Consider the following 11,695-nt stretch of genomic DNA (forward strand, 5'->3'; position numbering starts at 1 on the left):
CAAACGCAGGTCTGTCTACAGCCCTCGGCCATGCAAAACCCCAAACACATGTCTGTCTGAATCATGCCATGAGCAAACCTCAGACTTTCACTGAGGCCTGATGTGGACACAAGTGTTAGAAAGGAGGTTGCTGTGCACATATCCCAGCTTGAGCATTCCTCTGCACTTGGCAGTGGATGAAGGCTCTGTCGTTCTACATGAGTCTGTTTTTCTTTCTTACTGTTGCATACTTCCCTGGCCTCTGGGGTTCACTGATTACTGCATTCTAGTAAGCTGATTACAGTCATGGAGAGGTTGGTAGGAGAAGGGGAAAGAGATTTGTTTGGATTGCGCCTGCTGACCTCTGCCCCCCCCTGCTCTCTCTCTAGCCCCCTCCAGCTTCCTCCTGTTCAGCCAGAAGGCCTCCATCAGCCGCATGGTTCTGGGGGAGCAGAGCCCCGACATCATCCTGCCCATCCACGTCCTCCGCACCGTCCGGGCCATCAGCTATGACCCCCTGGACCACCTGGTCTACTGGGTGGACGGACGGCAGAACATCAGGAGGGCCCGCGACGACGGCACACAGGTGAGAGAGCATTAACAGGACCACAGGCCAGAATGTTAACCTGCTTGTACCAACAGCACATTTTAAGTTACTATGTTATGTGATTTCCAACACACTATGTTTATCACCTTCCAGTTGACATATAGAGCAGGCTACTGTATCAAGGCGATGACAGAGTTATAGCACTTCATTTGATTGACATCAGTACAGCCATCAGCCACAAATGAATTTTTATGACCACTGGCAATAACTTTGACAGTGTGAAACCGTTGTAGGCCCCTTTCTCTGATGTGTATCGGTTTCTCCTTTCTCCTGTTCCAGTCGTCAGTGGTGGTGTCCACCACTTCCACCCACCAGCAGCAGCCTGACAAGCAGCCCCACGACCTGAGCCTGGACCCCTACAGCCGTACTGTCTACTGGACTTGTGAGGCCACCAACACCATCAACCTCCAGCGCCTAGACGGAGATGCTGTGGGCGTGGTGCTGAGGGACGAACACGACAAACCCAGAGCCATCGTTGTCAATGCAGAGAAAGGGTGAGAGGGGAGGGTGGAGTCATGGCGGAGGAGTAGAGGGTATCTTGGTGGAGACTGGATAAAACAAAATACTGCTTCTTCATACTGTCACACTGGTTGAGGCAACTGTGAAGATGGAGGCAGACTGACTCAATAACTGCATTTAGAGATGGCAACATTTCTATTTGAAATCTACCCCATAAGTGGTGGACTTGGGAATGGAAAACAGGGGGAACTCACTCGAAAGCTTTTGAAAATATACAGGACTTCCAAAATATATCAGGGACAGGGCGTGGCACGCCTCCAAGCAGCCGAGTAATTAGTGGGTGATCAGGTGTTTAGTGATGTGGTGTTGACAATTTGACTTGGATGCTCTGTGGAGCTCTGTTTATTTTCCTTCCATAGGGCAGGGAAAGAACCACAGCCCTAAGTAAGTACGAGGCTGAGATGTCGGGCCATGTGTGCAGCAGATGGTTGTGTATATTGTGCTCTGCTGCCTGAGCTTCTCTCCTCACCTCTAGCCTAGTGGAGCAGTGGTATGGTCAGGCCCTGGCAAGCTGCGCTGTAATTGTGATGCCCATTGTTCATGCGGCTGCCCTCAATGTTAGCTTCTATTTTGGGCTCTTTGTGGCTTGGCCTGGATGTGACAGAGGGGACTTATTCCATAGGAGTAACCCAACGTCAAAGAAGTAAACAAATCAACATGAGACGTGTTTATTATCTCAACGAGCGTGGCCAGAAAGGAACAAATTTCAAACTTATGGCAACCAGCTGACAATTTTGAGAATTTGACATGGTCTTGTAGTTTGTATGTTAGGGAATCAAATGCAACTTTCAAATGTCTCTCTTTGGGCCTGGAAAGCAGTAGATGAACATTGAAGATATTTGGCTCAGTAAAGGTTACAGGCAGGTTGAGAATCTCAGGATTAATTTTTCTCCCACTTTCCCTTGAGAAGTGACAGCTTCCAGATTTACTCAAAGCATTCTGGTGTTACATTAATACGTCAACTGATTATGCTCACAGACTGCCATTTAACAATTGTTCCCTTGAAGAGGCAGAACCAAATTACAAACAGATGAGCGTTTGAGCAATAGCGTTTATTTCTACAAGTCTTCTCAGTCCAACAAGTGTTAGGGAGGTTCTTATCAGAGCTGATAGAACCTGGCGTGAGACATAACAAACAAGGAAAGGCCCACACAGACAGACAATAGCTTCTACTCCTCCAGGCTTTCAGAGAGAGGGAGAGGGGGGGCTAACTGAACAGCCCTGAGCTCCAGTCTACACCCAGCATAGTACAGGGTGAAGGAGAGCACTGCCCTGCCCACCCATCAAAACACATACCACACTATTATACTATCCATCATCATCTCTGGCTGATTTAAATTGTTTTGTCATTTAATTTTTTACATTTTAAATGTATTTAACTAGGCAAGTCAGTTACGAACCAATTCTAATTTTCAATGATGACCTAGGAACAGTGGGTTAACTGCCTTGTTCAGGGGCAGAATGACAGATTTTTACCTTGTCAGCTCTGGGATTCGATCTTGCAACCTTTCGGTTACTAGTCCAACGCTCTAACAACTAGGCTACTTGCCGCCCCAATGTGATGTGATAACCTTGATAGATACTGTATATTAACGTACATCTAAAGTACTGTACACAGTTGGGGGTTTAGGGTTAGGCTCGACACGGATCAAATGTCTGGCAGTATGCTTTTGTTTGGTTGTTTTAGTTTTCTAACCTCGGACCGGCTCATGTCTCCTATAGGTACATGTATTTCACCACCATGCAGGATCGCTCTGCTAAGATCGAGGGAGCGTCTCTGGACGGGACAGAGCGGGAGTCTCTGTTCACCACGGGTCTGATCCGGCCTGTAGCCCTGGCCCTGGACAACAAGCTGGGAAAACTGTTCTGGGTGGACGCTGACCTGAAACGCATCGAGAGCAGTGACCTCACTGGTGAGTCCCAGGGCTAAAGAACAACCATTCTAGATCCAGAGCACCATCTAAACACTGTGTTCAATAGTCACTGAAGTACACAGCAATACTACAGAAAATCACACGGAATGTTCCTCCAGTCCAAACACAGTTTGTGGTCAAATAGGGGGGAGCTGAGTTTGATCATAGGAAAATAGTAGGTAATCAGAACGGATGTGGGCCTTTTTTAAATGTAATCCTTGGTCCCTCCTAGTCCCTCCCTCACACGAGCAGAGACATCAAGGTTGTCTGGTTAAGCTCTATCATTGTCAGACAGCTGCTAGCCAAGGCCTTGTGATCCTTTCCGGTCCTGGTGCAGAGAGAAAGGTTTGATGTCTGCCTGGTGGCTGATGAGCTCACCTTTATCTGACTGTGCACATACATGTTTAGCTTCACTCCCCCTGCCTGGCCTCTGAAGTCTGGAATGGATAGGAACAAGCATCCAGACTGATTTATCCAGGCCATTTATGCACCATCGAAGACTGTCGAGTTATACAAGAGTGTATCTTTACTTTGGCAGACCATGTTTGGTCAGAGATATTGAATATTTTTCAAATAAACTTGTTTTAGTGATGGCGTCTGAAGTGGTTACCTATATTTGGTATGATAAAGGTTAGAGTTTCTAAAGTAAGCCCTAAGGGTCCTGAAAGTAAATAAGTTTGGGAGAATGCACGGTCTTTGATGATTAGGATAGTGTATACGACCCTGTTTCTGATGAGGTCATTTCTTTTCCTCCTCCCAGGAGCCAATCGGATCGTCCTCCAGGACTCAAACATCCTGCAGCCCATGGGTCTGACGGTGCTGGGAGAGCACCTGTACTGGATCGACAGACAGCAGCAGATGATCGAGCGGGTGGACAAGCTGACCGGGGAGAAGAGGACCCGCATCCAGGGTCGCATCTCCTACCTCACCAGCATCCACGCTGTGGAAGACATGGACCCTACCGAGTTTGGTAAGGCAACAGGACCCTTTGTTTAGTCACTTCCGTTGCCACAGTTTATAACAGTACCTTTGCATATGTAGTACAGCAGAGTTCTGTTGAGTTCTTTCCAGTGGCCAAGCTAACCATCCACGTCTTCTCCTTCCTCTCCTCCAAAGCTTCTCATCCCTGTTCCCGTGACAACGGAGGCTGCTCACACATCTGCATCGCCAAAGGAGACGGGACGCCTCGCTGCTCCTGTCCCATGCACCTGGTCCTGCTGCCCAACCTGCTCGTCTGTGGAGGTACAGCACAGCGGCTGCTTTAACAAATCCAATAAGGCTTTGAGTGAACCATATCAGGTGCATTATTCCTCCACCAGGTGTTTTGCTGTGAATCTTAACGTCCTCTGCTCCTCTACCACCTCAGAGCCGCCCACCTGTTCCACAGAGCAGTTCACCTGTGCCACAGGCGACATCGACTGCATCCCGATGGCGTGGCGCTGTGACGGCTTCGCCGAGTGTGACGATAACAGTGACGAGGAGAAGTGCCCAGTGTGCTCGGCCTTCCAGTTCCAGTGTGACAAGGGCCAGTGTGTGGATGCTCAGCTACGCTGTAACGGCGAGGCAGACTGCACAGACAACTCCGACGAACAGGACTGTGACAGTACGCTCACTCAGCTCAGACTTTGTGCACTACATATTGACACTGGGCCAGTTTAGTAAACATGGACTAATGTGGTTGGGATTTAGACTGGGAGCAACAGCGACTTTGTTGTGTGGATTGTGATGATAAACCATGCCTCGTCTTGTAACGATGACTTTGCTCTGCTCTCCTCAGCTATCTGCCTGCCCAACCAGTTCCGCTGTAACAACAACCAGTGCATCCTGAAGAAACAGCAGTGTGACTCCTACAGCGACTGTGCTGACAACTCTGACGAGCTCTTCTGTGGTGCGTTTAACTTCACTCGCTGTCTGTTGCGAAAATCAAGGGAGTTCAGAATTGTCAGTTCAGAATTTACACGTACCTGTATTTTGTCATTTTGCTCAGAATTGACAGCGGTCTGTTAAATGTATAGTAATGTCTTTGCCTGTCTGTCGTAGAATTCCTCACCCCCTCGTCAAACGACATTCACTCATCTCACACCAGCACCATAGGCCCTGTCATTGGCATCATCCTGTCAGTGTTTGTGATGGGAGGGATGTACTTTTTGTGCCAGCGGGTCGTGTGCCGCCGTTACAAAGGTCCCAACGGAGCCTTCCCCCACGAGTACATCAGTGGCACCCCCCACGTGCCCCTCAACTTCATCGCCCCCAGCAGCTCACAGAACGGAACCTTCACAGGTAAAGAAGGTCAGCTATTACACAACACTGAAAACTGCAGGTCAATTGGATGAGCGTGTAGAGATGGCCTGTACTGTGACAGGATCGTTTTTACGTGCTGAAGCAGCTAGTTGTTCTGACAGGCGGTGTTTTGTTGTTTCTTAGGTATCTCGTGTGGGAAGTCTATCATGAGTTCTGTTAGTCTGATGGGGAGCAGCAGTAGTGGGACGCCGCTCTACGACAGGAACCATGTGACAGGGGCCTCCTCCAGCAGCTCATCCAGCGCCAAGGGAGCCTTCTATCCACAGGTATGTACCCACCTTCTCCGCCCTCTTTTACCTGCACGTAGGGGACCCACCTTCTCCGCCCTCTTTTACCTGCACGTAGGGGACCCACCTCGTCTGTCCTCTCCGAGTTGGCTCTCATACATAATTCCCAAACTGAAGAAAAGTAAAAGTTCAATTACAAATGGAGAATGGTTAAAGATATGCATTTTATTCTCTGTATTTGCAGATGCTCAACCCTCCTCCCTCTCCAGCCACGGATCGCTCCCTGTATAACGCAGACGTCTTCTACTCCTCCAACAGTCCCTCCACCACCAGGTCTTACAGGTAAGAGATGAGGCACACTTGATCAGTTTCTCTCTTTGTATTATGCTACAGTCAACTTTGTTTTATTTCGCAACAGGTGCCAATTTACAATGTTGTCTTCTCTCCTCCATGCTTGCTCCTGAAAGGCCTTATCTAATGCGAGGCGTGGCACCCCCCACCACCCCCTGCAGCACTGACGTCTGTGACAGCGACTACACCACAAGTCGCTGGAAGAGCAACAAGTACTACATGGACCTGAACTCAGACTCTGACCCCTACCCGCCTCCCCCCACCCCCCGGAGTCAGTACCTATCAGCAGAGGAGAGCTGCCCCCCTTCTCCATCCACAGAGCGCAGTTACTTCCACCTCTGTCCCCCGCCCCCCTCACCCTGCACTGACTCTTCATGACACCCGGGGAAATAGCCATGTATGTAAATAATTTTAAATATGAACAAATTAGATACTTCTATTTTATTCATTTCCACTGATTGCCATGGGTTAAAGTGGGGATGGGATGGAATAGGGCCAGATCAAGTGTGAAATTGTTGTACAGTGTGAATTGTATCACTTATCTTTCATGTTGCCCACCCTCGTTTCAGATGGAGTATCGTCCTAATTTAGAGAATACCTTCAATTTGACTCCATTCTATTGGCCTTTGTTTTTTCAGCGAAATACTTTAGAACTTCCTTCAAACAACAGATACCTATTTACGGTGACATTTTTAACAAGCGGACACCAATATTGGTTTGAGGAAGTACTCTATTCAAAAAATATTAAACTGGTAATGTGGCCAGCCAAAAGAAAAATGAAAAAAAAATTATATTGTAAATATTTGTAATTAAGTAAATAATAATTGTTTTCATAACAGCCATCATGTGTTCTTATTAATGATTTTATTTGTGATTTGAAATTGTCCCAAGCATATGTTTATTTTACAATATACCAAAAGTGTGTTTGCTGCTACTGTACATATATACTGAGTTATAAAAACACTTTAAAAAATAAAAAGAGCACCCATCCAAACAATTACAATTTGCATATTAAGACTGACAATAGATCATGAAGCTATTTGACTGTTTTTAATTATTTGTCTAGCAACATTGCAATTGTTTTTTGTTGTTGTGTAGAACAGTATACACATGTGCATTTGTGAAATTGTGTTCATTGTTTTGAAGGAGTCTGTATGAAATGACTCATAAGAACGGCTTCATTGATGCCAGTTGTCACCCAGAAATGACAAGGCTAGACACAACCTTTTAACTCTCTCGTGAATCTCTTCACTTTATCATTAAACTGATATGCCATGTCAGTGTGCTCTAATTACAAATGATATATTAGACTGTTCCTTTAAAAAAAAAATAATAATAATTTAAGATGCCAGTATGGTTGGTATTTCAGCTTTTGTCAATGAGTTTTTAGTAAAGAAAAAGCTGTTCCATCATCCTTTTCTCTAAACAATTTTACTATCCTCACATACCTTTCAATTTATTTCTATAGATTGAATTTCATCAGTGGTGAATATCATGCACCTGTAAATTCATGGCTCCATTATATGGTCTTGTTTTGAAGGTCCATGTGTATGCTCTGCAAGCTGTCAGTTGCCAAATTGAGCACTTACTTAAAAATGAACTATCCAACCAGTTATGAAATGTGAACAGTGAATGTAAAATGACTGTGGGACGTGCAGAGGGAAATGTATATTCAATTCATACCTCTTTTAAAGCTTCTTTCCAAGCTTTTTCTCAGTCATTTGGATATTTGTGTATAGGCATTTAACAATGGCGCTGCCATAAGAAGTGAAATTAAATAATGTTCAACGTTAGTGCTATGATATAGTGTCAGGCCTCCATCTTTATGTTGAACACCTCTGGCTTCTACCAGAGAGGTTTAGGTTCCTCAGACCTCCACAACATGCTGCCATGTTGCTGGATAGGGAAGACTTCAGCTCTACTTCATTGTGCCAGTATATAGATGCTCCCCGAACAAACTCTGTTTTGTGTTTTAAATGCCTTGTGTAATTTACACTTGTGACAATTTTTGTATCAAAAGCATTTTTATATAATAAAGGTTATATTTTAAGGAATACTTGTGTGCCTAATCTTTTAAATTAGTGGTGTCATTGTTTTATATAGTCAAGTGAAATGTGATATTAATTTCCATGTTGGTGAGCCAAATGGAGTTCACATTCCTGTTGAGATGGTACTACTGCACTGGTCATTCAGCACAGCCAGAAGAGGACTGGCCACCTGTCAGCCTGGTTCCTCTAGGTTTCTTCCTAGGTTCCTGCCTTTCTAGGGGTTTTTTCCTGGCCGCTGTGCTTCTGCATTGCTTGCTCTTTGTGGTTTTAGGCTGGGTATCTGTATGGATATTTTGTGATAATTGATGATGTAAAAAGGGCTTAATACAATACATTTGATGAATGACTCATAGCTAAATGCTGCCACCATATGGAGGGAAGTTGGACCGTCCTTTTTATATGTAAATAAATGCTTAATTTGTCTCATTTTCACTTTTCACAAGTGAACATCCATGTCCAAAAATATCAATCTACCCTAATTAAAGACTAGGTATGGCCACAGTATTTTGAGTGAGAGCTGAAAGAAGAATATGCAGCAGGTGTACTCTATTGACTGTCCTAGAAACACATCTGTGGAGCAATTGCTGCTGCATACAAAGTTCTTCAGCATAACACATCAGTCTGCAGTTCGAATAAGAAGATACACTATGTCAATATCTGTGTTCCATTGCTGAGCCAGTGTGGTATGTCACCCTCAACACAATAACAGCCTGTGTAAGCTACTCTGACCCATATTAACAAGGATTATAGACTTAGTTTGAATATGGACAACTCCTTAAAACTGAAGGAAACTACATATGAGGAAACAAATTGCTATTTAATATATTTTCTGTTCTTATTTTGCTGTACATTGCGGAAATAATTGTGCATATATGAAAGATTCCTGTGAAACTTTTGAGTAGGTTGGTTGAGGAGAAGAAACAACTATGTAAGACTTTAGCATTTGGTGGCTGGCATTCAAGGTTACGAACAGTGAATGTTAGGGGAACATTAGGAAACTGCTAAAGTCTCCAGCTGAAGTTACTCTCAAGTACAGGCATGTAATGACAGGTCTAAACTGTTTGTTTTGCTCATTTGGATGTCTTCCATCTCTGCTCGATGATGACAAAGTTATACTTTTCCTTTCCATAATCCCTGATGTTACCAATGATAACCCAATCCCTGTTTTAGGGAGTAACGGCAAAAGACGGGTGGCCAAGGAGGTCCACAGTGTCTGCAGGATTTAAACATGACCACACCTATAGGCAGTGTTCACTCTGCACTCCGTTCATGTCTCCCTCTGCATTTGTAACATAACATACTGAAGGCCTGCAATACATCACCAGATTATGGTCATTTCAATTTTCAGTCCCTAAGGTTACAGGTTGTGATGTCACAATAAGAGAAAAACAATTCAGAGAACAAAAAAACGGAATACTCATGACACACACACTTTACAGCAATAATAACCACGGGGACAACATCAAATCAAATGTATTTATAAATCCCTTTTTACATCAGCAGATGTCACAAAGTGCTTATACAGAAACTCAGCCTAAAACCCCAAACAGCAAGCAATGCAGATGTAGAAGCACGGTGGATAGGAAAACTCCCTAGAAAGGCAGGAACCTAGGAAGAAACCTAGAGGGGAACCAGGCTCCGAGGGGTGACCAGTCCTCTTCTGGCTGTGCACGGCAGAGATTATAAGAGGACATGGCCATTAAGGCCAGATTGTTCTTCAAGATGTTCAAACATTCATGACCAGCAAGGTCAAATAATAATCACAGGGTTGTAGAGGGTGCAACAGCTTTGCACCTCAGAAGTTATGTAAGTTGGCTTTTCATAGCCGAGCATTCAGAGGTCAAGACAGCAGGTGCGATAGAGAGAGAGAGAGAGAGAGAGAGAGAGAGAGAAAAAAAAAGAGGGTGGGAAGGAGAGGGAAAGAGAGGGTCGAAAACAGCAGGTCCGGGACAAGGTAACACGTCTGGTGAACAGGTCAGGGTTCCATAGCATACAGGCAAAACCGCATAAAATGGATCAGCAGCACGACCAGGTGGACTGGGGACGGGGACAGCCAGGAGTCATCAGGCCAGGTAGTCTTGAGGCATTGTCCTAGAGCTCAGGTCCTCCGGGAGGGGAGAAAGAGAGAGATGGGAGAATTAGAGGGAGCATACTTAAGTTCACACAAAACACCAGATAAGACAGGAGAATTTCACCAGATAGGACAGACTGACCCTAGCCCCCCGGCACATAGACTCTTGCAGCATAGATACTGGAGGCTGAGACAGGAGAGCCGGGGGACAATGGCCCTGTCTGATGATACCCCTGAACAGGGCCAACCAGGCAGGATATAACCCCACTCACTTTGCCACATCACAGCCTCCACACCACTAGAGGGATATCAACAGACCACCAACTTACTACCCTGAGACAAGGCTGAATATAGCCCACGAAGATCTCCTCCACCGCACAAGCCCGAGAGGGCACAAGACGGGACAGGAAGATCACGTCAGCAACTCAACCCACTCATGTCGAGTATAGCGAAAAAAAAGCCTGTCACGACGTGACGCACACTTCCTAGGGACGGCAAGGAAGAGCACCAGTAAGCCAGGGACTCAGCCCCAGTAATAGGGTCAGAGGTAGAGAATTCCAGTGAAGAGAGGGGAGGACAGCAGGACAGTCGAAAATATATGCGCAATAATATGGTTTAACACTAGCAGATTAGATTTGCTTTATGCTAAGAGATGACCTTTGATCAGTTGCATGGGCTATAAATCCTTGAGATGTAAAGGTGAGCAACTCCTGGCAGTGGGTAGCCTATAATACATCAATATCATCACACTGAGAAATGATATACTGGAATACACCTTTCAGGTAATCTGGTGTCATTTTCTGTTATCAACTCATAACAATGAGTGGTAATCATGTAACACTAGAGTGTAGAGTGAATCATAGACTATGCCCACAGGAGACACTTATGTCACATGTAAGACATCATGCATCCCCCTGTGCGCAACAACAATAAGAGCTTATTTTTCCAAAAGTTGGGGAGGCAGGTATCCTAGTGGTTAAAGTGTTGGACTTGTAACTAAAAGGTTGCAAGATCAAATCCCCCAGCTCACAACGTAAAAATCTGTCCTTCTGGACAAGGCAGTTAACCCACTGTTCCTTGGCCCTCATTGAAAATAAGAATTTGTTCTTAACTAACTTGCCTAGTTAAATAAAAGTGAAAAAGAATGGACGTGCACATGCTGCCCTAACGCATATTTGCCTAAACTCATAAATGTATAAAAAACTTTTTTTCAGGGCATCACTGCGGCAGTCAGAGGATTGATACCACCAATCCTCTGACTGCCGCAGTGATGGACATGAGGAGGGATTTTAGACCCATGGCAACTGACCCTGCTCTATCTGCGGAAATGGGAAGTTTCTCTACGCGACAACGTTTTTTTACTGCAAGGGAGTGGACGCAGTTTAATGGGACGTCCCTACCCTAAACCCGAACAATTTTACTTCTCAACTTCAATGGGGTAGGGACGTCCCAACGATCCATAGCACGGACCATTTAATGACTTGTACAGTATCAAATCACCAGACTGAACTCGCAAGAAGTCTGATTGGCGTGATTAATTAGCCAATAGAGCTCAACCGGTCTGTTTGATTGACTGGTACTTTAGTTGTGGCAAAAAATACTGTTGTCACTAGCACAGCCACACGAATTAAAACAAAAATGTGCTTTTTGGTCTTAATTTAAGGTCAGGCATAAGGTCA

General features: G+C 45.1%; 1 protein-coding gene across 2 annotated transcripts in view; it reads left to right on the forward strand.

Annotated features, from left to right (window-relative positions):
• The window catches only part of lrp5 (low density lipoprotein receptor-related protein 5), a 50,900-nt gene extending 42,949 nt beyond the window's left edge, over positions 1–7,951 (forward strand). The window contains exons 14-24 of one of the 2 annotated variants that reach the window (XM_029757981.1): positions 369–565; positions 866–1,080; positions 2,828–3,018; positions 3,779–3,988; positions 4,135–4,260; positions 4,385–4,621; positions 4,796–4,906; positions 5,059–5,307; positions 5,443–5,585; positions 5,791–5,888; positions 6,014–7,951. In XM_029757981.1, the coding sequence (XP_029613841.1) occupies positions 369–565; positions 866–1,080; positions 2,828–3,018; positions 3,779–3,988; positions 4,135–4,260; positions 4,385–4,621; positions 4,796–4,906; positions 5,059–5,307; positions 5,443–5,585; positions 5,791–5,888; positions 6,014–6,275 (2,039 nt within the window). In that variant the 3' untranslated portion in view covers positions 6,276–7,951. The remainder of the gene's footprint in view (positions 1–368; positions 566–865; positions 1,081–2,827; positions 3,019–3,778; positions 3,989–4,134; positions 4,261–4,384; positions 4,622–4,795; positions 4,907–5,058; positions 5,308–5,442; positions 5,586–5,790; positions 5,889–6,013) is intronic. The other variant, XM_029757982.1, reaches the window with a different exon arrangement.
• The last annotated feature ends 3,744 nt before the right edge of the window (positions 7,952–11,695 follow it).

The sequence above is a fragment of the Salmo trutta genome, chromosome 7 (genome assembly GCF_901001165.1).
Source record: "Salmo trutta chromosome 7, fSalTru1.1, whole genome shotgun sequence".
NCBI classification, from domain to species: domain Eukaryota; kingdom Metazoa; phylum Chordata; class Actinopteri; order Salmoniformes; family Salmonidae; genus Salmo; species Salmo trutta.